The 25,909-nt window shown below is 37.5% G+C and overlaps 2 protein-coding genes across 7 annotated transcripts in view; one reads left to right on the forward strand and one right to left on the reverse strand.

Annotated features, from left to right (window-relative positions):
• The first annotated feature begins 3,299 nt into the window (after window positions 1–3,299).
• Window positions 3,300–25,909, forward strand: part of cdk6 (cyclin dependent kinase 6) — a 78,472-nt gene continuing 55,862 nt past the window's right edge. The window contains exons 1-4 of one of the 5 annotated variants that reach the window (XM_088600546.1): window positions 3,300–3,367; window positions 4,823–5,029; window positions 5,859–6,208; window positions 16,510–16,645. In XM_088600546.1, coding sequence (XP_088456672.1) covers window positions 5,985–6,208; window positions 16,510–16,645 — 360 coding nt within the window. In that variant the 5' untranslated portion in view covers window positions 3,300–3,367; window positions 4,823–5,029; window positions 5,859–5,984. Of the gene's footprint in view, window positions 3,368–3,422; window positions 3,851–4,178; window positions 5,030–5,301; window positions 5,722–5,858; window positions 6,209–16,509; window positions 16,646–25,909 lie in introns of those variants that run through there. The other 4 variants (XM_088600543.1, XM_088600544.1, XM_088600548.1 and 1 more) reach the window with 4 other exon arrangements.
• Window positions 19,001–25,845, reverse strand: LOC148650913 (uncharacterized). 2 transcript variants are annotated; one of them, XM_088600549.1, is made up of 3 exons: window positions 25,735–25,841; window positions 21,814–21,868; window positions 19,001–20,178 (listed from the first exon to the last, which is right to left on the reverse strand). In XM_088600549.1, the coding sequence occupies exons 1-3, from the start codon at window positions 25,838–25,840 to the stop codon at window positions 19,908–19,910; spliced, it is 432 nt and encodes a 143-aa protein (XP_088456675.1). In that variant the 5' UTR covers window position 25,841; the 3' UTR covers window positions 19,001–19,907. The 2 variants fall into 2 exon arrangements, 1 of the variants encoding a protein (XP_088456675.1); XR_015925610.1 differs by lacking the exon at window positions 21,814–21,868 and having other exon boundaries at window positions 25,735–25,845.

Here is a 25,909-nt window from a genome sequence, read left to right on the forward strand (position 1 = left end):
ATATGCATTCAAAAGCATTTTCAAGAAGAAAAAAATTTCTTGATATGATTCTTTGGTATCAAGTTCTTTACTTTGTTACAATTCTGTCCTGCTTTATGAGACAGAAAAACCTTTCATTATGGAAAAATGATTGTGTTTATTTTAAATCGTCATAGAGATAAATATTTAGATAGGCAAGGGTGAGGCATTGAAAGAACGGCAAATCAAAAAATGCTATTACTATTTATTACTGTTATTTAAAAAAACATCCTCTTTTCTCTGCACATTTATCCAGTATATAAAACACCCTAATCTATAATTATATAAACAGATATAACTGTTCCTATCCTTAGATACAAAAATAAAACTTGAAGTAGATAACTTATATCAAGGTGTTTCATTTAACTGCAAGACTCATAGTTCACTAAAATATTTAGCATTTTTTCATGTATTACTATGTTACAACATATAGATATCTGTGCTTTTCTAAGAATATTTTGTAGTAAAACAAAGCATTTGTCTGTTATTGCCTAGTGATAGAAAACATTATTCACAAATTATTATGAAAGCCATGGTTACCATGTTACTAGCTCAAGTTTCAATACTGCAAAGCAAAAAAAAACTTTCATTGCCTGCTGAAAAAAAGAAAATAATTATTTCAAAATAATTTAAGAAATGTTTAATTTCGCATCTATGTTCAGAAATGACATAATTCAGAAACTATTTAGAATTATTGAATGAGGTATTCGGGGAATTCACATTAATGACATTAACAAGAGTGTTTGAAATGATTGCTATGATAATATACACTTTTACTAAAAAACGATTCTTTACATATACATTAAAATATATTATTGATATTAAATATGCTATTTTCACTGGGGGTTTTTCAATCTAGTTCGATCTCATCTGCAGAATATATTTTTAATTGCTTCTGACAGAAGGTTTTCAGGCTCATCATTATGCTGTTCACAAGTAGAGAATTATTTTCTAACGAGAGGATTAGCCAATCCCAGTGGATCTGCAGCCCATGCAAAAAGGAGAGGACTCTGTCCTCCTCTATCTTTCGGACACCAGGAAAATCTGAAAAACCTTCACTTTCGCAAAAGATTTGATTAAGTCAGACTACTAAACAGAAGGCAGTCTGTGGAAAGGGTGTCAGAAAGACAACACATGGAAATGAAATGGGTGATATTGAAAACTTTGACATGATCATCATTAATCCTGGGGAAACTGGGAAATGTTATTAGAATAAAAAGTGACAAAACAAAAGACACTTTTACACACTTGCTCAATTCTACTTGCACATATTGTTATGTATGTAGGTGTTGGAAACCTTTATCTGATTTTCATTTAATTTGAAGAACATGTAGTGAATAATATATTGAAAGTCATCGAGCTCTTTTTTAACTGTTTTTTTTTTTTAGTTTTTGTGTCTTTGCAGTTTGTAAGCTGATTGATAGAAAAAGTAAAAATAAAGCGATTTTTTTCTTGGCATCCAAAAACTCTCACCCAAATCACAAAAACAATGATCATATTGATATTTTTATTTTAATTAACAAACAAGATGTGTTTTAGTGAGACATTGTGCTGTATTACAGAACAGCAAGTGTATAAAAAAGTGTGTTTTTTTCCCAATTAAACCATTTAAAATCATAACGGTTGCTTTTGGAAAAATAATGCAGTCATTTTCTTGTGGGGTAACAGACGCATTAACATGAAGTTACAAATTATTATATATTATTATTATAAAGTCAAAAACTTTAATTCTTACTTATTGAAAACATACTTATGGCAAGTCTTTACAAAATAGCTTTTCAAATACCTGGAAATTTTAGATTTGTTTTAGCTCCATTCCTGTAACTACTTTCAGTTTCTATGTACTGTATATAATTCTTACTTTTACTGGATATTACAGTACAGCAGTTTCAGGGTTACTGTCTGTGTTATGTCGTGGTGTACACAAACAAACTTGAAATGTCAAGGAATTCCCTCACCAGCTTCATGGTAAATTTTCCGAACAATGGAAAGTTACTAACATTTTGTTTTTCATTTTCAATTTCCATTCACTTTTTAAAAAACAGAAATGCTTGATCTGATTTTGTCAAACATGTTTCATGATAATTACCTGACCATTAATCATCAATTGTTGTTATAAATATAATTACTTTGGGATCAATGTAAGCAGTTTTCAATGTTTCTTTGCAAAGTTCCAGATATCAGATCATCATACATCAGTGGCACCCTTGTAGTAAACATCTGGCACCATTTTTTTACTTCAGCAACATTAATAATGTTTTATTATTTTAGACTTTTTTCAGCCAAGTAAATTACGAAACAAAACCACAACCAAAACAGACTTGTTCCCAGAGAATGATAGAACAATTTGGTATTTCTTTGTAATTGAATTGTATCAACATAACATTGAAATAATTTACAAAGTTGTTTAGGTTATTTATATTCATACTGCATAATATACTAATTGTAATATTAACCATCTAGACAAGGAAAATTGTAAGAAAAAATCACAACTTCAAATTCTGTTAATGTATTTATTGTATGAGATATAAGTTCAGGAAAACTACTCAGCTACACTTTAAAAAGTTTAAAATAGATGTGTGTACAGAAATTCCTTGCATACATATTTTTCTTTCATATTTTTTTGTTTGAGCTCCGTAAGCAGCATGTAAATAAAAACAACAAGTACAAATTACAAACACAAATCCTTACCAGTTTTCTGATCATTTCATCCTATTAAAATATTGCAGTAAGTACATGAAAGTATAAAGCTTATATATAACATGGTTCCTATTTATATAAAGCCATACTGTCTACAAAACAGCTGCAAACTATTTAAACTGTAAGGAAATGCAGCTAAAGTGCAATCCATTTCTTTTTCAGGCGCTTTTCTACATCTTAGGTTTTTACCCATAAAACTGTGAAATGGTAACTTTTAAAGTATTTGCCTTTAATAGTGTACTGACCTTTGGGAAACTGAATTTCAACAGTTGTGGCAATTTTCCACGAATTACACTTTTAGCACAACGCGTTAATACCCTCTAAGTCATATATTACAAAAATATTACTTACCAATTACAGAATAAAGGGGGAAATGCTGTATATAGGCATACAAATGCGCTATTAAAGTTACATGGCGTGAGTGGAACGTCTTTAAACTTCATCTTCAAGAGAGACAGCAGATGTGAACTTTTCATATACAGTTACAAACATACCAACACAAATCCTAAACTATAAACCCAGCTCTCCTCTACAGACATTTGCAGATGTGTCTTTTTCTTGAGGGGGGGTGGAGGGCGATGACCTGAAAACCGAACCGAAACTGCAGCGACAAAACTGTCTTTCCTTCTCCGAGGAGTCGCCTTTAAGGGTATGCGCTGATGATATTCGTGTCCCTATTTTGGCCTCTTAAGGTTGCTGTTGTTGCTGCTTTCCCTTTTAATAACGCACCAAGACCGTTTCTCCCTGTCCTAATTGAGCGCATCATCCACCTGATTTCATTTCGGTTTCCCGTTATGAACATAACATTTTTTTTCGTTGATTGTGCCGAAGTTCTTATTTTGCGTGTAACTTATTTTTATATTGGGAGAATTTATGCTCTTAGACCGGATATTTAGGCATCGCGTAGTATTCTGGGTACCGATACTGAAATGTGCGACATACCTATTGCATATATTTTTGGTCTTTAATTCTCCAGAAACAGACATTATCCCACGTTAGAACCGGCGTAGCGATTGTGAGTATCCGTGTAATAAAGCCAGAAATGTGTGTGCAAAGTGACAATACTGCAAAAGGTTCTTCATCCAGGCTTGAGGGGTTAAAAAACGGAACGTTGTCTTACATTTGTTAATTGGTATGTATACAACTTTTCCTCTGATCAGGGGGTGCATTTTTATAGTCTGCCAAAGAAATAATGTTATATAAAGTTCATGTGCTTTGTTATCAGAAACAAAGTAGTAGAAAGTGAAAGGCGCCCCGTTGGCGAGTTGTCTTTTTTTAAAACACTGTTAAGAATTTCTGATCTTTTTTTTCGTATTTTTATGGAGCCCCATGCATGCGTCTATATATAGACTGTGTTTAGTCCCATCAAATTACAGGTATCCAGGTAACCGACTAATTTCAGCAGAACATTTGGTTATAGTTTAAAGGAAAGTCGCTTCTGTGTTTAAATGCCAGGTTGCATTACAAGGGCATTGCTATCAACGTTGCTGAAATATTTGCCGCAATTTAAAAAAGCTGATCTGAATTAAATATCTCTTGACACTAACCCAGTGTAGTGCATGGGGGGCATTGAACCTGAGATCTGGGATGACAGCGAGCCTGTGTCAGTCTCGTTTCCAATACAGCATTGTGCACAGAGGAGCTTTGAAAAGCTTGGTACATCGGCCAGTGCGTCCAATAAACTTTGTGGCCGCCCAGCTTTTTTTCCCCTGTGGTGATCCCTGCTTTTGACACTGAGACAAAAAGAGAGAGAGAAAGAAAGAACTTAAGAATGCAAAAGAAGCAAGGAGGCATAGAGAAAGCAGAAGGAGGCGGTTTTCCTTTGTAGTCACTGAGGAATGCGGAAATGTTCCTGCTCTATGTCAAACTTCTCTGAAGGGGGTCAAGACACATTCAGCCTGCGTGGGAAAGGGAAAAAGAGCCGGAGCTCACAGACAACATTGCATATTCTGGAATAGGACAAGAAAAGAAAGAAATTTCGCTAGGAAAAAAAAAAAAGAACTTTGCAGTTTAAAGGGTTCATCCATACACTTTGATCTCAAAAAAGGTTTTGCACTTCCACTGTTTTTCTGTGTGAAAGACGAATACCCCCCCTTTTTTTTAGATCTGCCTGAATTGCTGCTGCTGGAGAATGGGGGTCCCAGCGTTCACTGTTTCTCTACCTGTGTGGCCCTGACTAGGACAGTAAGGGATCTGTGAAGTATTTGCAAACTTCCATTCACAAAGGACGAGCTGGTTCATCGCAGTTTATAAAGGACGTGCAGAACGTTGCGTCCTTGCGGAATTTTCTGTCCTAAATGATATCGATCAGGTAATTTGATGTCATTGGATGACAGCATCAAATGTTTGTGCAATTAATTGTGTGTATATATATCTATTACATTCATTAAACGCGCACACAAATGTACACGTACCTTGGCTGGTACTTTTGCCTTTAATGTTCTGTTTTGAGAATTGTGGGGTTATTCGATAAACTGTATAAAGATGCTGTAAATACGGAGGTGTGGTTTAATAAACTGCATTTTTAAAGTGGTCGATCAGAGCCACGTTTTAAGAATACCACGTCCTGCATTTGTAAAGAATGTAGGAAAAGGGACTTGATTGCATACGGGCTGATCAGATGATAACTTGGGCTTACTGCTGGCTTTTTAAATTTATCGAACAATACCATGCACACGGAGCCACGTGCTGAACCGAATTATTTTTAAGCAGCTCACATTTGGAAAGCCTAAAGGCGAAAGAGGTGGCTGTAAACCTTCAAATTTGCGCTATTGAAATGTTCAGTCTGATTTTTTTCGTCTTTTTTTTAAATTCAAATTCTAGTTCTCGGGAACAAAATAGAAACATGTACGAAGCGCACCTCTGGTACGCTTCTCCGTCACTTGCATTGACAGTATGAAGCTCTATTGTAATATGTGTAGCTGCTGTGCAAAAGCTTTTGAATTGGGGAAGATGTGAGGAAGACTCGAGCTGATATGCAGAACAGCCTAGTGGGAGTGTCAGGTAAATTCAAAGAAGATCTTATTTTAGAAGGGGCTAAAAGAAAGCCACATATCCTTTACTCTGCACGTTTTGTGGATGTAACGTTTTTTTTTCTGATCGACTAATGCGCTTTTTTTTCTTCTGCTTTTCTCAAACAGACTTCGATGATGCTAGATCTGCTCTTCTGATGATGTCTTCTTCGTAACATTTCAAGGTGCCCGACGGGGTTTGTCAGATTAGTTGGTTTGTTGTTTTTTTTTTACAAAGTTGCAGCACGCCGTAAAATGGAGAAAGACAGTCTGACTCAACAGTATGAGCCTGTTGCTGAGATTGGGGAAGGGGCGTACGGAAAGGTATACAAAGCACGGGATCTGAAGAACGGGGGCCGTTTCGTTGCCCTTAAAAGAGTCAGGGTGCAAACCGAAGAAGAAGGAATGCCACTTTCTACCATCCGCGAGGTGGCGGTCCTGAGACAGCTGGAGTCCTTCGAGCACCCCAACGTTGTAAGGTAAGGGGGAGGATATCTGAGTTGGGAGATTAGAGGGGGTATCCCCAAAGCTGCCTGCATCAGCTGGATTTATGAGAATAATGATTCCGTATGAAATGTTATTACAGTGCATCTACTCGTTGCATTTCGTTTGAAGACTCATTAAATCAGAGTTTAGTGAAAGTTTCATTTAACTTTTCTCTCTAAAGTCCTAGGAAAATGCAGTGATAAACAGAAGGTGTTTATGTTCTTGTGTATGAAAAGAAAATTTATCGGAAATGTACAGTATGTATGAAAGCATAAAACCATTTACCAGATTACTCGAGCTGTTTTTTAAAAGAATTTCTGAAATCTCATTTACATTCCCACAGAAGTTTTATTTTCAAACTGTTTTTAACAGTTGAACAGGTGAATGTTATCATCCTAAAATGTCAGTATGTTTTGAAAACTTCCACCTGTGTAACTTATGTGTTTACACTAAGTGTTTCTGTGGTGTGAGATGCCTGTTGTACATGCAGGACTTTCAATCAACCTGCTGTCTGCTTAATTTCCCAGACACAGACCAGTCTTAAGCTTTGTCATTTAGATTGCACACAAACAGTATTCTTTTAAGATCTAAAATTGTTAATTTTTGCAAACTCATCTGACCTGAAATGAATGCTAAACTAAGAACACAGCTGGTTTTCTGTGTCTGTAATTCTTTTATTTAGTATTGCACCCTTTGGCAATATTAACAGCCTCTTTGACATTGTATCCAAAAACGTCACGTAGGTGTTTTATTCGTTTTCCTTTCTGATGTACGCACACGTGTGCTGATGTATGTTTGGTACTCCTGTTAGGAGTCCTGCACAAAGATTTATTCCTTACGGCTGAGGTCTGGACTTTGAGGGTGTCATTCCATATGCTCTGTTTTTGCCCGATTAGCCTCACATTGTTTGAAAGGGTGCTCGAGTCGGTACATTTGTGGAATATGAAATACTGGCCAATCAGCTGCTTTTTAGATGGGCTGGCGTGACCGACTAATATAGTGCTGTTGTACTGACACCGATCCAGATTTCCATCTTATAATGTGAATTTGACCAAGACAATTTGCATATATGGCAGCCAAAACCAGCACAGACCTTACTCCAAGTTTGACTCTTGGTACAAGGACCTCTTTCTTCCACCCCGCAGGGGCTCGTCAGTGAAAATACACATGGCGATTGGAACCAAACAGGTCAAAATTACACTTACTAAGTCCAGAGAACCTCTTGCCAGAACCCTGAAGACACTTCCACAATTCCACACATTGTTTCGACATTGTCTACTTTTTCCTCGCTGCCTCTCCTTCCTTCAGGTCACATCTCTGTATCCTTGTGCCTGTTTTTCTTGAAACTTCATCTCTTCATGACGTGGAAACCTTATCAGCCAGGTGCTTTCCAGTTCGAGTTATATATGGATGAAATATTACTTTCTTAAAGCTATTAGCAGTGAGATTGATTTACAGCACTCTTTACTTTTGCAAAGGGTTCACCCCTGTGCTGGTTGAACACTCGAGGTGTTTTCGAACCTTCAGAGAACTCCAGGATCATGTCAAGAGTTGGCTCTAGTGTTGTCAGGGGACAGCTCTCCCCTTTCTGAAACTGTAATTTTATCTCAAAGTGAATGTCAGTAAATTGTGTCAGCTACACTGGACCTTATTTTGCAATGAAGCCTTCCTTTATATAGATTGCGTACCTGCAGGGCAACTACAAAAAGTGTGAGAAGTTCAAGATTGGTTATCAGTGGCAGAAACAATAATAAACATGGGTGTGAAAATTTTAGACAACTGTTTTGATCAAGTGTCTTAAGAACCTTCTAAGAAATACCAAATATGCTGGTTGTGGTTATGTAATGATGTTCTTGTGATTTTCGGTTAATTGCATGTGATGCAAAATTACAACTCACCTTAAATAAAACAATCAATAATTTGGCCATTTTTACAAGTTTACAAGCTTAAAGGACTTTGAAATGTGCTAGCTTAATTTCACATTTGCAATAAATTACTACAGGAGCAACTGTTTTTTTTAATATACTAAAATAGAGAATAATGTTAAATCCATTACCTGTAGTTAGTCTCTAGGTCTCTAGTCTCTAGGTCTTTTCTAAGTGCTTCATCCAATTCAGGGGGGAGCTGGAGTGTAGCCTTGCAAGCAACAGGCACAAGGCAGGATACACTTTGGATGAGATGCTAGTTCATTGCAGGGCACACAAACTCTCACCACGGCCAGTTTTCCCACAGGCCAATTAACCTACCAGTCTGTATGTGTTTGGACTGTGGGAGCAAACCACAGCTCAAAAGACACAAGTGTTTTTTATATCAAATGTCTAAGACGGAAAGCAATCATTAGAGGGGTTTTACATGCATAATACTGTATGTGCAATTTCAAGAACAGCAAAACCAATAGTCAACTGAAATAGAAGTTGCATAACCTGACTTTGTGCAGTGTTACAATAATAAGGATATTTAGAATGCTGAAGGACTACCAGCAAAATGTCCTGTTGCAAGAGTAAACCCTGGTTAAAATCCCAAGTATTTTAAAATTAGCAAGATCAATAATTTGCTGAGGAGAAGCATAAAAATTATGTTGCAATAGCTAACGTACAGAAAATGCACAATTTACAGACATTTTAGATGAAGACAATAGCCTTCTGCCTTGTATTCCAGATTATATTACTCTAAAGATAGAAACAATCAGTACACAGAAAACCTATATTGTAGAGCATTTATAATGTGTCTCCAGCACCTGATGAGTTCTTAAGAAGATGTTTCTGTTCATATAGTACAGCCTTTAAATGTGATGTTTAGAAGACATAGCAAATTGGGCATATTTCAACTATTATATTCTTAGAAAGCATTTGATATAGTACTATACATCACAAAGATTTTCTTCTTAAATCTGCATAAATAAAGAACATCAGTACTTGGTGCAAAAAGTTTCAGGAGCTTTTTATAACCTATCAGGTAGTGATCTGGGAAGGAGATGTCATGATTTCTGAAATATGTGAGCAGCTAGAACACATTGAGTTCTAATCCCTTGTTCTGCGGGTAAATAGTAAAATTGTCCAGTGATTTTATAAAGGAAGGGAATAGCTGTCATTTAATACTTTTAATAGATTGGTAATGTCAACACCTATGGACACATAGAGAAGCAACTAAATAGTCATGTAGAACCATCAGGAAAATAAAAAATATCATAATTTCATCAGGCAGGGTAAAATTTTACAGTACCCTCTCCAGTTCAAATAGACAGTGAACAATGAATATGAACAGTGTAATTCATGCAGAACACTGTTATAAAAAGGATGCACAGTAAGTGTATGTTTGTGTTGGGGCAAGTCAGCTTATTCCCTGGAAGAAGAGTATTGAATCGTGATATAAGACTCAAACAGCCAAAATATTATGAACCCATAGTTGGGAGTGGACTAGTGATTAATTTGGTTTAAGTAAACGTGGAAGCAATGGAAGAGATCAATTCCTGCAGTTCCTACCACCGGCACACAAGAGAAAGGTTTATTAGTATTGAGTGTTTATTGACTGGTGTAGTTCATCAAGATGAGTTGCTGAGCCCAGAATGGAAGGTTTCGTCAAGTGTCAGTTAGCTGTTATATTAGAAGCACTTCTACCACAGGAATCAAGTGAAGGCTGCTTTTCTTCTGGATTTCTTGTTTACATATCTCTGTAGATTAATTGCTTGCATGTATTAAATCCAAGTCCATTTATATTTTGAATTATCGCATTTAAAATGTTTAAGCCAGTCATGACATTCATTTATTGAAGTCACTTTTACTTTATTCCCTGCTGTGAAACATCAATATACTGTACTGTAGGTAGAGACTACATCTTTGTATGTCTTAAGAGGACTTCCCTGACTTGAAAATATTAAAATCTATTGAACCCAGTGTCTTTGACAGACATTTTTTTATTCAGCTGTCTGACTTTAATCAGCTGCCTGTGAAACTAATGATTTCCCTGTAAAAAAATCTCCCTTATCAACTTTCTAATTACAATTACTTTACTTTTTAATTCCCATGATCTCTTTAGATTGACTGAGGAATATTGGACAATATGTGTTGAAGAATAAGATAATAAACTTACCCCTTAAATATTACAGTAATTTAAGTCTTTTTGCAGTTTTATTTCTATTCATTCATTCATATGTTAGCATATGTAAACTAATATATACAGCGTATGAATGGTGTGAGGGACATTGTAGTTTTACAGTGAATTACAATTTTGGGTCAATTAGTATAGAACTTTGAGGCCTAGTTTAAGAAGAAGTGCTGAAGACTATCAAGAATATAGACTTTGAGTATTAAATGTGTCAGAATTTTTCTTCTTTAAGAGATTTCAGTTTCCGATTATTTGAAAGTGATTATTTTAAAGCCAAGCTGTGTTATACTGTACATGCTTATTTCTTTACCACCTCAAGCCAGGTAAAGATGACTGGCTAACCACTTACTGTACTTAGAAGATACAGAGCTGCACAAGGGGCATCTGGCACATGGAACATGGAAGGAGAAGATAACAGATCTGGGGGATTTGTTCACTGCTGTGGCTGAAACACTAGAAAAATAAAAGGTGGCTATTAGTTTACTTAGGTATTCATTCCTTGTGTGTAAATCCAAAATGTGTATGTAGTCATACATTCTGAGGACTGTCACAGTATCTATTGTAAGCCAGACACCTAAGGTGGTCATCATGCTATTCACAAAGGAATTAGCTGCTTTTTTGTTTTAGTTCTCCCTAGAGATTGTTTTAAGATCTGTGTAGGGACCCCCGAGAAAAAGACTGTTTTGTTAGGAATCGTCTTTGTGACATTTTTTTAACTTTTCACCACTTTTTATGACAAAATATAGAAGAGAAAGGAGGCCCACTTGACCCCTTTAGCCTGCTTGGCTGGTAGGATCTGAATTGATCTGAGTGTCTCGTCAAGCTGTCATCACTGGCTTTGACAACATGTCCCACCACCCTTTGTGTGAAGCAGAGACTCCTGCTCTCTCAATGCTGATGGCATATTAAAGCAAACTGTCCATGTTCTGCCATCTCTCTAGGATGTTATTTAATTTATTATTATTTTATTTGCATTATCTGTACAAATGTGGTTCAGACTTTATTGCACTCCCCACTCTGTCATTTTCCTTTTTTTTTATTTCAACTATTAGATTTTTTTCTTGGGTTTGTGTTTGTGGTCATGGAGAATTATGTCTTTTAATGCTGACATTTAGATTTCTGTTTAGATTAGTATTAGTATCACCATAGAAATCAGAGGGAGAATTTGTTTGGCATACATTACCATAAGTACCATTTGTCAAACCAATAAATGTATCAAAAAAGCATCTTAAGCTGTCCCCACAGTGGCCTTTTTCATGTCATTTGCATGTTGTTACTGAGGTGTCTGTCACTGTTCGGTAAGCAGTTCTACTGAGTCCCTTTGTGAGTCAGGAAGTGAAATAACTACCGAAATTGTCTGCCCTATGGCTTTTCATATTTTGACAAGAAACTCCTAAAAAATTGTACTCATTTCTCTTATCAATACTGCACACACATTACTGAATGAGTAATATTTTAATAAAAGTAATAATTTAGATACTAGTGTTGGTTTGGGGGGGATTTCCCTCCAGACGTTAAGAGATGTTGGGAAAGTTTAGCTTTTCTGACTGCATGTGTCATGACGGCTATTTCTGTGAAGTGTCTCTGTACCTTTGTCTTCTCCAGGACACTTTTTGTCATGAGCTGCTCCTTGTAATGCAATAAAATATGTTTCTTATGGTTGGTATTTGTAGTCTCCTTGGAGGCACTGTTTACCCACAGCTATGGAATAGACAGTTACATATGAAAGAGGATTTGGCTGTTTAATTTCGTTATGAAACCACCTCAGTGGTGGCTACACGCAAAGGGTTTTCCTTCCACTTAGTGGTAGTTGGAGATGGGAACTTTTTGTCTTAAATGAGCCATCGGGGGAAGACACTGAGTCTACTCTTTGACTGCCTGTTATAGACTCTGAAATTCCCTTGAGCTACCGCAATTTGTCTTGGTATCTGTTTAAAGACACAATGTACATTCATTTCCGATACCATGCTAGTGTTCCTGTCTTTGTGTTAATATGCCAATGTAAGATTCAAGTAAGATTTAATAACTACTGAATGGAAAAAGATGTTGAACTGATCCTCCATAACAATGACAAAACAAGCCTGCCAGCAGAAGGCACAGGGTTCATTGGATTGTCCTGTTGTCAGAACAATCTGACAGTGCCTTAGTATGACTGAAAGGGCACTGAACATTGGCACAGATTTTTCATTTCGGCAACATAAGGGAGTAAAACAGGTACATCCCACCTGTGGTCCATTTAGGTTTCTGTTGTCAACACCTGATGATTGCCAATAAAGCTTGTGAGCCGTATTGTTTGTCAGTCTCCTGTTTGTTCGTTACGCTGGATTTTTTTGTCACCCAAATTTCTGAATATTATAACCCCAACATTTCAGTTCAGACCCTTAATATCTTATTTGCCTCTGAACACGAGGCATACAGAGACTTGCACTTATCACACTTGCCCTTGTCTGTACACTTCATGCATCTCTCAAAGTATTCTGTTCTGTCACTTTGGGTTGAATGTCCTCCTTTCAGTTAAAACTTTTTATTTGTTATACCTGTTCTTAAGAATGTTTTTTCACATTAGAAGAACAAAAATGTTTTTTTTTTAATTCTATTTGTTGAACAGGAGTATTAGTAGTGTTTTAGTATTTGCCGGTAGCTGTATCGGTCGTTGATACAATGTTAGAACATAATCCGTTGTTAGAACATGAATTATCATCACATAATTCACGTATAAAAAACCTGTCTGTGATATTTGCTTGAGCTGTGATTGGTGTCTTCCAGTCTCATGTCTATATTGAATTAATGCTCTTTTCATATTGTGGCAAATCAGAGTTCAAAGGAACATTTTGAGATTTTGAGTGTCATTTCAGGTTCTGTATTTCAGTTTTATCTTGAAAGTGTAGTTTAAAAGTGTGGCGCAGTTAAGTGGATAAGGGGCTCAGAAATTTGGGCTGGGACCACCATCTGCTTTGATAATAGCGTGGCATCTGTGACCTGCAGATGTGAAAAGTCTTTGAATCTAGGCTCTGGGGAGACTGGCGGTTGGCTTACAGTCTGTGACTGACTTTATCTCACTTGTCTATTCATTTAAATCCATCTGTGCATCCAGTCCTCAACAAGAGTAGAGCTGTTATTTAGAAAACGTCTTGGCACAAGAGTAACGAGAGGGGCAGGTATTATTGTACCTCAAATGGCCAGTATGGAGTTGTATCTTGTCTTGCTTTTTGTGGTGCATATAGTCAACCATTATGCACAGAAGATTAAGGCAGCCTTGAACATACATTCTTATCCAGTTAATACCACTTCTTATTCAAAATGTATGATATGTTTGCATGACCTGCATGTAATTTCATGTCAATCCTTCATTCCTATGATTCCAGTCCTTAAATGTAGCAATGACAGAAGTCAGATCCTTACTGTAGGAGATGATCTTAGTCTTCAGAGGAGCCCCACTTCACCTGATCAGAAACCAGTTCAGGTCTCCTTAAACCATCATCTTTGTCTGATAGGAATGTTGCAACTTCAGCTGCCTGGCAATTAAACATTTTAAAAAATTAAGCATTAAAAGATCATGACATGGATTGCGATCATTATTGAAAATCTTAAATTTAAGTGAAATTCCGGCTTGCAAAATTGTAAAACAAATGTAAAACTTTTAAAATTGTAAAACAAATTAATGATGATTTACAATGGCTTCAGTTAGTGTCCATCTTCCAAACATCTCCACTTTTTGCATCTTAAACAGAATTCTAAAACATGTTTTGCTTTTCACACTTGATGGGTTTCATTGTTGTTTCACCTTGTGTTGCTCTTCTTACTAGTGGATTTTGGAATTTTTGATACCCATCCCATGCTGTGTAGTATTTGTTGTCACCCTGGGGAGCTCAGAGAAGTTGTAAGACAAAGGTGTTGTGATTTAGACCAGTCACACTTTTCAAAGGTCGATCAAGGCTACTCCTTCATGGCTTTGTGTGCATAATGTTTTATATTTTACACGTCTTGAAACTCTGAAAGATCTAGTGGTGTATATTCATGTGAGAATTGACTGAGTACTATAGGAATTTTCTATAGTTACAGATGCAAAATATGTATTTTGTATCCTATTTTAAGTACAGACAGGCCTAGGATGTTTCTAATGAAACCCTTATTATTTCCATATGGTGACTGTCTGCGCTGTGATTGTGCTGGTCCAGAATAAGTAAGGGTTTATTCTCCCGTTTTCTCCAAAGCACATTGACTTTTCAATTCCAGATTAACAGTGCCCTAACTTCTAGTTTTTTGGTGTTCCCTAGATTTCTTCACTTCAGGCTACATATCTTAGAATACTGCATTTCAGGGTCAACCCTGTTTATTCTTAATTTGCTTGAACTGTTAAAAAATTGGAGGTTTCCTTCTCAAAGTGTATTGCCAAAATGTCAGAGCGTTTCGATTTTACATGCATGAACTAGACCTTTTGTTTGCTTTCTATGAATAGTAATCAGCACTGCTGTCAGTGTGAAGTGGTATAAACCTCTGTCTTCACCCCACAGTTATATGAACAACACTGTGAACAACACCATTGCCTTTTAGATAGTGCCTGCAGTAACAAGGTTCTCTTACTATCCTTTCCAGACAGCCCAAGATCAAATATTGTTTGACCAAAAAGCCTTGTCACAGCTCTTAGAGATGCTGCCTCATCGCTGTTTATTTCAAGGGTTTTGTGGTAGTTACCAAGGGCTTGTCAAAGGAATGTTTTTTGTGTTCTTTTGTACCCGGCTGGGATTATGTTTGTCACTCAAGTTAGTGATGAAGCCTTTTTCATTAGCTTCTAACCTGATCTTTTTCAAGATTTCATGGATGACAGACCTTAGCTATTTAGCAAAACTGCATTTTCCATTTGCCGAAGAGCCATGCATGTGACACTGTAATGTGAGCCTCCTGTGTCTTAGTACATGTCCCATTGGTTACAAATTTGTCATACAGAGAGTGGACTAGTGCACACAGGTGGTTCCATCTGTGATATAAAGTGGTATTCTGATACCCATTGTAAGACAGCCTATGCAAAGAACTCTTAATGCTGTAACAAGGGGGTTAACTAGACAACAATTATTTAAAAAATCTCCAATTTATTTTTAAGGATGGTAACATTAAGCTCCACTATTAGCTCCTAGGTCGGCCCCTTATTATCAATGCTGATCTTTTTTCTTCCTTGGCATCCTTACACTTTTAATCTAGAATGGCACTCCTACGCAGGAGCTAACCTGACACCTTCAGCCCTGGAGAGAGGAATTAAATGTCTTTGTATCAGTAAACTGCTGAAACATGGTTCGATAAATCTTTCTCACAACTTATTTGGGAGTGTGGAGAAGGAATGCTACATGTACCCCTTCTAAATGTTTGTTTTTAAAGCATTCCAGGATAACAAAAAAGCATTTAACATCTATTAAAAAATGGTTTGCTTAACTAGAGTAGAACTTAGTTTTCCATCTTGCATCAAGGGTATGGAGTCCAAAAATGTAACATTCCACTCATACCTTTGTGAGGTGTTGGTAAGATGGAGTGTGGTCAAGTTACCCTGCAGTACACTAAGGCCAAACACCCTATTAGTCCCAAGACAAGGGTTGATGAATTATTTGCGCTTAAGTGACAGAATGTCATAGCTTGCCAGACGCTATAGGAGTTTTTTGAAACTGTACTAAATCTGGTCTAAACATGGGGAAATGAAACAAAAGCCTAAATAAAGAACAGGTAAAGGTAGTTAAAAATGGAAAATGAGGTCTTTGTTAAAAGGTTAAATAAATCATTACAAATGAGAAAGTAGCCTCTAACTTGAATGTATTCATCACTAATACAAACCACAGCTGCCAATGTTTACGTTTCTTTTCAAAAGTTTAAAAGAAAACAGAATATTAGAAAATTAAGTGGGTTCACTTGATGAATTACTGGGGTTGCCAGAGAAATCCTTTGTCATCTGACAGTCTTTAGACCATTTCTTGTGTGGCCTTGCATATGCACATTTGAGTGGATGGGTAGGATATCAACATTTACTGTATGTCTTTTAAGCACAGGATGTCAGAGAGGCTTTCACACTGTTATTCTTAACGTAAAACAGCACAGAAACAGAGGCAGAGTTCAGAGCCATTGAATGAAAGTTCATTTTTGACTTTGTCTAGGAAATTGATTGTTCAGTCTCCTGCTGATTTTGTCCACCTTGTTTTCCTTTTAGGTTGTTTGATGTTTGCACAGTGTCCAGAACAGACAGGGAGACCAAACTGACACTGGTCTTTGAGCATGTGGATCAGGATTTAACCACATATTTGGAGAAAGCTCCTCAGCCAGGCGTACCACCTGAAACCATTAAGGTACCTTGGATCACTGCACTTATTTCACTTAATAATAAGTATTTGCAATACAAAGGTAAGATGTTTTAGTTGGCATCCTTTATATTCTCTCTCACATTTAAGCGTCAAAAACGACATGCCATGTACCCTAAAGTGTATCATCTCAATTGTATTTTTTTCCAATCTTCTGCTGTATAATTTATACATTATGTGCTTATTTTTAACTCTGTGTTTTCCTCTCGTACTGGGGTGTACAGTACCTCACTGGATTCGAGTGGACAAATCTGAATGTGTCTGAATTCTGCCCCCCTGCAGTGAGGCAAAATCATGGAATCTGACGCAGCTACACAGAAGTTAGTGTTAGTGTTTCTGTGATCTTGCACGATTCACATCGAGTCTTGTTTTGTTCTTTGCCATGGTCATAGTTGCAGTTAATGTAGATGTCTTTGTGCACAGTGTGAAATCAACCAAATGCAGTTTGAGATTGCTTCCATTTTATTATATTTCTAGATATGTCTTGCTCTGTATAGTTGTGGATATGTCATTCTTATCTTGTGCTATATTCATTCTGAACACAGAACACTATCTTGTTTGCCAAGTACAGTCTTTATGAATTATAATATTATTTAGATCATATTAAACAAACTGTTCATGCAAATACATTTTTTTGTCCAGGATATTTTCTGACGCTGGTAGTGTAGTTTTACTATTGCACCTTGAGCATTTTTGTGATTATGCCCTTTAATGTTTCACTTCTTTGATTTGTGAACATTTGTGGATCAATACATTATTTTATTATTTTATTATTCCTGGGGAAGCTTACATGTATTTTTTTGTGCTGAAAGCATGTACAAAATCAATGCTATTTTAAGGAAAATATCAATAAGGAAAGTCTGGCTCCAGTGACATAATGATATCTCAGAAGATATTAAATGAGTGCTTTAAAGTGTTGGGGCTGCACCAGAAAAAACAGCCTTCTATTTCAGGATTTTATAAATGAATCACGATGAAAGGAGTAATCCTGATAGTGAAACTTGTACCTACACAATTTGCTAATAGCCAAAATGACATTGATATTGTTAATGCGCACTTTTCTAAATATAAAAAATGAAAGCATGTCTAGATGTAAGTGTTAATCATTACATTAATCTACTGCAGACATGAAGAAACATTGAATCCATAAAATGCAGAGTAGAAAATATATATTTTAGTCATTTTTTAAATCATTCTTAGAGTCACAATTTTTGTTCTGTTTTTTACCCCACTGTGAGATCCCTCATTATCAGGCGGAATGAGGAGAACCTGTCATGCCACACATCCTCCACCTTTGTTTCTCTGGAGTTTTGCTGAAGGGCAAGGATTTTCCTGCAACTCTAAACATCTCCTGTCTATCCAGCTACTTACTACATCTCACTGCGAAATAGTGCCCCACCTTAGACTGTGTATATAAGAGATTGCTGTCATTACTGAGACGTTCTCTGATAGGTTTCAGTTTAGGTTTAAAACTACTTAAGAGTATAAGAAAGATTACAAATGAGGAGAGTCGTGTTCCATCAACCACTTTTGGTTCTAAGTAGTTCTAATTCTAATTGATAAAATAATCTGTGACATTATGGCTGCACAGTTTGTTCAGGACTCCCACAACCTTTTGTGCCTCCTGTTCTCAGTTTTAAATGGGCTATGCTCTTGTTTCCATATGTATCATCTGGTTCATGTTTCACTGTTGATTCTGAAGAAGTCCCCTGGTTTTCATTTTGAACTAGCTTTTGAGGACGGTGCATTTTGCTGTTTAAGGGTATTAAAGACTCAGTGAAGGTAAAAGACACAAACTAATGCATGTCATTAAAAAATACAGAAGCCACTGGCTTACACCTGAAAATAGAAATCAGTTACATTGCAGTGCAATACTGTATATGATTTTGGTGTTCTCCAGATCTCATATGTTGTACTCCTGAGTCATATGTCTGATGACCATTTAGTTACTAGAACAGAGTTATTTCTGTATATCTGAAAAGAAGCTTGGGGCTATAGTAATTTGTAGCTCAGTTAAACAAAATGTGTTCAGTAGGGTCAATGATTAATTTGTGCGCTCAGCTTACTCCCTCTTCTCCTTGATGTTTATAGCAGTTTGGAAGTTGTTTGTTTTTCTAAGGATTTAAGTCCATCCATTTTCAGACTGCTGTGTTCTGGTGAGGGTCAAGGAGGATTTCACATGAACAGAGATAGGACTGGTGTTGGTAGCTCTAATAAAGATATCATTTTACAGAAAGTCAGTGTGTAGGTTATTTGTAATGAATTGTAGCTTTTGGGTGTGGGTCAGGAAGTTTACAGAACAAGGTACTGTGTTTAAGATCACCGCAGCAAACTGTCCCATGGTTCATTTAAAGGTTTATTTCCTCATGACTTTATACTTCAAAAAAGCAAAGGGTCATTGCTTAGTTCCTTGTCAAGAAAGGTATGAAAAAAATGCAAAAATAATGGAGCTTCCAAATACTCAATGGTAGTCAGCTTCAAAAGCAGACTTGCGTAATTTGAAGGAAATCAAATTTAAGACTACTGTAGTTATATGTAGGTGATAGCTAGGATAGCAGCAGAGGTTGACATTACCCAGAGAACTGTTAATGGTAATCCTTAAGCACTCATGTATGTCTATGGTCTTCACAAGACTGGTACCCATCCAGGACCCTCAATGCTTAAGATTGGTTCCAGTGGAAGACATCAATTCATCAGCTCTTCAGAGAGGAACCTGCCAACTTTATTTTCTCTTGGTAAGAGGTGATGAGTCACAGATTCGCCACTGGGATCATGCGTTGTAAAAACCAGTCCTCAGAGATCTCCTCTGAGATTTTTGTATGAAGGTACTGGATGGAGGGTCTCTGGTCTCTCTAGTGTAAGTGGATCCAACTATCACCCAGCGTTCAGCCAAGGGTATTCTTTAGAGTTAGGTAGTTTGAGTAGTTCATATGACGGAAAATGTTTTTTGCAAAATCTTTTTCTTTTTCGGCTTATAGATGAAACATTGTCAGAGTGCTTCCTGACAGTACAGCAATAACTACAGCGAGTGAAAAGAAAAGAAGTGAAGCTGGCAAAAAATAAAAGAAAAGTTCACCAGTCAGGATATAACATCTGTAGAGCCCAGTTTTGGCCCAGTCAAAGTTTGTAGTCATCGGAATTTTCTCGAGGCTCCTGGAGTGGCTCGGGGGAGGGCTGGTTTCCAGCCTGGGTCACTAGCCGACTGTCACTAGCCGACTGTCACTAGCTGACTGTCACTAGCTGACTGTCACTAGCCGACTGTCACTAGCCAATTGTGACTGGCATTCCCCAAGCTGTGGTACCGGGGGTCAGAATACTCAGCCAGGACTCTCTCAGCTCTCAACAAGCCCAGTGATCCTGTGGTCTCCCGAGAGTTTGCCGGCACGCTGTGCTGTCGGCGACAGACGTGCCTCTCCTCCGGTCGTTGTGGGGCTGTGGCCCGTGTGACATATCTCAGTCGGGGGGAGGTACCGTAGCTCCTCTTCCTCATTCTCCACTGCGTGCAGTGCACACACGACCATCTGTTCCAAATAAAAAAATAAATGGTATTCCCAAATTTAAAGGTTTTGTAAGACAGCACTCATATTTTCATGTAAATTAGGCTGAGGGTTAGAATGTGAGCTTTTGCATTATTCAGCTCTCGGGAGAGAGACCTGCCATCACCCAGCTGGTTTTGCAATCAATAGTCAAGAGGCTTCAGGGGTTCAGAGGGAATCCTGATAGCTGCCCACATGTCCCATAAAACTGTGATTACAAGGGGATATTGTACTGAAACACTAAGGCAAACCAGGAGAGTGCTATATAAGTGTAACGGATTATTACTATGATCAGGTTTACAAGTGATAAAAGTCAGAACTGGCTGTGGAGGTCTTATTAGAGGGGATTGTGAAGAACTGTTTTACTCGTTTAAGTTTGAAGGAAGAGTGGGGCAAAACACATTCAAATAAATGGGAAGTATAGTGAAACATGATAATGGGGATTTGGGTTTAAAATCACTTTTAAGTACATTATTCTGTGAACTTACTGATCCCTCATATTCACACTCCTATTATGATTTTAGATTATTTTCTAACCCGAATGTTATTTTATAACAAGAGCTTTAGACCATTATGTGTTTTAGGAAATACCTTGTATCTTAGTCAAACAGTATACCTGTATCTGTGAGAGGAGATAAGGCTCTTACAAATCATTAGGTCCTGCGATATTAAGGAAAGAGAAGACATTTGCTTGCTTTTGCACAGATGTTTATCTGCTTGGACTTCCATGCATTTTGTAACTGTCTCTTATGGTTTTTCTGAAAGTGAAAACAAGAAATTCTAACAGTTCCTTATTCTTGAGAATAACGTATTTTCCCACGTCTTTAAATTCCAAATGTATCTATCACATTTCCTTCATTATCAGCCCTGAGGGTGTGTTTATATAAAGTATCAACAGAAGAGATGGATTTAATGTTTTTAAAAAAATATTGCATTACATTAAAAGGTGAAACAGTTTTTCTCAGAAGTCAGTAACTGATATTAAAGAATGGGAGAGAAATTGAATCATAATTTGGGCGAATTAACAGATAACTGACTTTAAAAAATATTGTTTTTCTCACTTAAATGAATCACGAAATTGTTGCTGTTAAAAGATTTTATCCTAAAATTAAAAAATATAGAAGAAACCACAAACTCTAAAATTCTTTCCTTTAGTATTTTTTTGTGATTTTATACCAACAAATATATTGATTATTGATCCTGGGACGCTGATGTATTTCCTTTTGCTCATTAGTAACATAGTAAATTTGGAGTTTGTGGACAGCTCTTTTGAATTTAAGGATATTGACAATGTGTACCTGCACTTCCAAAGTACTCAGAATTTGTGTAAATGGGTTGTGCTATATTTTAGAAATATTTTTCCTTGATCACAGTTATCTGATACAGTGTGTGAGAAGTCCGAGTGAGTACTGAGGAGCGTAATTCCTCCTACCAGACACTTTCACCATTCCATATAAAGGAAAGATGTGTGAAACTGGTTTAATTCCAGTATAAATAAAAATTCTATGCTTCTCAGAGAGAACAGCCATGCATGTGCAAGGCATACATTTTAATTTGTACAGCATCTGTGATTTGATCATAAATATGTGGGATTTGTGAAATAATTTTGTTTTCGCACACCTTTTCTTTATGAGGATTTTCTGTGCAGTGCTGCTTGGAGGTAATCTGTATATATCTAAAAAAAAAAAGATACAAATAAATACAGAATCATCATCTTTCATTTTAAATAGGTTGGCTTCTCAGTTCGCTGTGGAGACAGCATCGTCTTAGCATATCTCAGCCTGTCAGATCTCAAGGAGTCTACAGGTACAGTATGAATGCCAGGGGAAGAAGGACATTCTTACAGTTAGTCATCTCACATGGTGGAAGACTAGAGGACTTTGCCATGTTTCATTACATAGAACTTAATGTGAGGACACCCTTCAGAATATACAGGGGGGCACAGCTATAAGTCACCCCCATGTGCTGTATAGTTTGTCTCCCCACACATGCAGTACACATACACAGAGGTCCTCATCCCTTATGTGGTGAACATAAGGGATGGGGACATTTATGATATTTTATCTTGGCATCTGTTCAGCATAGCACCGGTGATAGTGTAGGTGTTGAACATAAGAAGCAACACAGTAGCATTAACAATCAAACTCATCTCGTCCACTTTTCAAAGTAAGATCTTGTAAATGAGAGCCAGCTTCAGATAAGTTGGTTTGAAATGTTGCTTAAAATGATGTGACCTTATAAAATTATTTGTAAGTCAAGATGAAAGTGAATGATGGAGTTAAACAAGATTCTTCTTGTTTTTTGTGCCATATTTTGTTTTTTTGTGGCAAAGCACCGCAAGATAAATAAATATAATATTCAGGAAACTTCGTAACAACTTCATTTCCACTCCTACGGAAGATGCCACACTGAAAAGCACTCAGACCCACCACATGGTAACTGATGAAAGAGGCCTACAAATGAAATGGGCTGGAAAGACATCAACCAGTTTTTCCTGCCTTGGGAGTGTGACTAGACTGCCCAGCCTGTGCACCACAGAATCCTGTCTCCTGGCCATAATGAGGAAGTTAATGAAGCATAGGGAGAGAATTACACAAACTTTAGCAGGCAGATGTCCTGCATTATGCCTGACTACAATAAACAATATTGCTGCTCCTTGCATATTTCCATAATAAAGGATGCAGTCCACAAGCATGTTTTGACTGCTTTGTAAATTTCTCACTGCTAACTTGAGGCTCTGTTTACACTGGACACTATCTTGGAATTATAAAGTTTTTTTCTGGTTTAAGTGCTGTGTTTTGTATTTTCGGACACTATTCTAATGGGGAAAGAAGTGTGGAGGAAAGTTAAGACTCCTTACTACAGACTGAGAGGGACAGGGAGTTCTGTCCCACGTGGGATGTGACTCTATTCTTGAATGAGCTAAAATGCCCTCAATTGCTTTCAATTGACCTATCTGGTTAGGTAAAGGTTCAAAGTTAAAAGCATCATCTGGCAGGATTCAACATTCCAAGTCAAGTTTATTCTTTATGTGATGTTTAAAACATGCTTTGTTGGTGTATAATGTTCCAGGTGTTGTGGTTCTTCTCTTTCCAGATGGAACCTTGTTCCATGTTATTATCTCTTAAGAACAAGAACTTTGATGTTATAATTTTTCATATAAGCACTGTTGGATGTTTGATATAGGGACCTGGATCACATATTGTAAAAGGTAGTACTGTTTACCTTGCTTGTATTATAGGAATCCCATTTGACTGTTTGTTTTTACACATATAACAGCTGATTTTTAGTTACCGTATCAAGTACTCCTGTCTGAAACACACAGAGTGTGAGACTCAAAGGTTTGGATCTTTGTTTTAATGTGCAGGCACTACATATACCGCGGGCCACTTGAAAAAGGGAAAACCAATGCCTTCAGACATCGTTATGAGTGCATTCAATGCCACAAATTAATCCATAAACCATTCTGGATTAGGAAACAAATTCAGAGGATGAATACTAGTGTGATATAGGCTTTAGTCTAAATCGAAACTCTACAGAAACACCTGTAGCTCCAATTACAGGCATTAAACTCTCAGCTCTAAGCAATCTGTGGGTCTGTAGTTAACTAACCAATCTTGTGTATTTAGTTTCACTTGGGTTTCACTTTATCAGCTGCCTTAATGTCAGGTGAAAAGAAGCGTCATCATACAGTACTGTTGTGTTTAGACAGAGTTTTGGAAAACCAACTGAATTCAAATCAGAGGCAGACAAGGGGATGCTGAAAATGGCCATAATAAACTAAGCCACAAAGGAAAACGGGTTGAAATCTATTGTGGAGTCATGTTTGAGAAGGGTGGCTACCAAAAATAACCGCCTCTGGTCTGCCAAATTATGGGTGGACAGGCATTAAAATGGGCCTTGTTTTGTAACCTGCTATCTCTCCCAGCACATGGGGAGTCTTTCTTCACCAATTTCCTAAGACCGTCTTTCTTTGCATTGTAAAGCTGTCCCTAGTCAGATCAGCGCCGTTCGCGAATGTTTTCTGGATGAGTGTGCACGGTATTGTTTCAGCTTTTTTAATCACTGACCAGCTGGCTCGTTAGTGAATGGAGCTGTGGGCCCCTGGCCATGTTTGATGTGAGGTCCTGGCAGGGCGCAGGGGTGGACTGCCTGCAGCCGGTGTCAGAGCAATTGAAGTGGCAACTGCAGAGTCCTGCCCTCCCCCCCCCTTACCCCCTCCCCAGCCGCGTACCCTCCACCACCATTAACATTAATTTCTCCTTGTCATATGTCGTTATGCAAGTTATACCAGAGGAAATGACCGTTGGGTACTTTAAAAAAAAAAAAAGAAGATTGCTTGTGGCACTCGGACCCCCCTCCAGACGCCATCCCTGGGGTTGAACAAGTGGATACAATTAGCTGCAATCCGCAGACAGCTGCAGGAAAGTAGAGGCCCACTACCGGGGCTCACAGCAACATGTCTTTCCTGCTAGCAACAGCATCAGCTATCAACATCTGCCATGCTCGGGCTTTAAAGGGGCACTATCTTATTTTGTGAGCCGTTGTCTTGTTCGTTACGGGGTTTATTTTCTTGGAATTTTGAGGAGCGATGAAAGAACTTTGTCTGTGATAACAGTTGCAGTTGTTATCCAAACACCCAGGTACCGAACATGTGCTAGGTGGCTCAATTCTTATCGCTGTTGACCTAATTCATAAATCGAACTAAATGGTCGGAGAAAAAGAATTGGCAAGTGTATTTATATACAGTATGTAGTTCGAGTATGACTAATTACTGTATGCTGTCGGTTAACAAATCCCATGGCCGAGAGAGTTCAATCCGAAGGACATTTCTCACCAGCTCTCCATCTTATGAAGACAGTTGTGCCAGAACTTCTGTATTTGTCTTGTATTTCATTTCTTGCTTTACATCCTTTTAAGTCCACCTTAATTTAGTCTTCTCTGAATCGTTCAGTGTAGTGAAACTTTCTGTTTGTTTAAGCAGTTGACTGGACAGCTCTGTAGTGTTGCTGTTTCTTCCCAGTTTTGCATGGAAAAGGGTTTTAAATGCCTAACGTAATGGAAGGATCATATTTCAACCATTGCAGTGTTCACTAATCTATTAAAACGTTTAGGTCATTCTGAACTGAACAGCTGGAGCATTTTAGTTTGCCTCTGCAATTTTATTTTACCTAAAAACAACTGCATACATTAATATGGACCATTCAATGACCCAAAGACTGGAGTTATTTGTAACTAGGTAACTAGGCACAGGTGTTCTGTAATACTTGAAAATGTGTTTGTGTCCAATTTAAAAAGAAGAAATATTGGGACATTCATTCCACAAAGCTCACAATACAATACTGTACATATGTGAAAACCCATTCCTTATTCAAGCCTTCTTTTAACAGGGGCACCAATTACCAAAATATAACAAATGAAGTTCCCTCTGAAATATTCAAGAAGCTGTCCTGCTTTCAAACAACCTTATACCCCTGCTTGTCTGTATACATCCAGTTCTGCAGTCTTGCCTGGACTGTTTTCCAGGACGTGCTCTCCTACCCTTGCTGTCTTGAATTTGTCTTCCTCCTGAAGGATTCTCTCTGTCTCCAACTGTTGCAGCCCTCTCAGGCGGACTCTCTATTCCTTGGCCGTGACCTTCCTCCATGCCTGTAACATCAAACAATAATCTTTCTCTGTTTTCAATCATGATCTTGATCTTGACCCCTCACCCCAC

Source organism: Lepisosteus platostomus, chromosome 12, assembly GCF_059453375.1.
Source record: "Lepisosteus platostomus isolate fLepPlt1 chromosome 12, fLepPlt1.hap1, whole genome shotgun sequence".
Lineage (NCBI taxonomy): Eukaryota > Metazoa > Chordata > Actinopteri > Semionotiformes > Lepisosteidae > Lepisosteus > Lepisosteus platostomus.

What these genes read in the sequence shown, in the direction of transcription:
- LOC148650913 (XM_088600549.1), bottom strand. Translation starts at nt 25,840, where the DNA reads ATGGAGGAAGGTCACGGCCAAGGAATAGAGAGTCCGCCTGAGAGGGCT. An exon ending in ACAAATTCAAGACAGCAAGG is followed by an intron (nt 21,869 to 25,734) that starts GTAGGAGAGCAC and finishes TTTTTTTTTTAG; the next exon opens with ATATATACAGATTACCTCCA. An exon ending in AAAATCCTCATAAAGAAAAG is followed by an intron (nt 20,179 to 21,813) that starts GTGTGCGAAAAC and finishes TATTTGGAACAG; the next exon opens with ATGGTCGTGTGTGCACTGCA.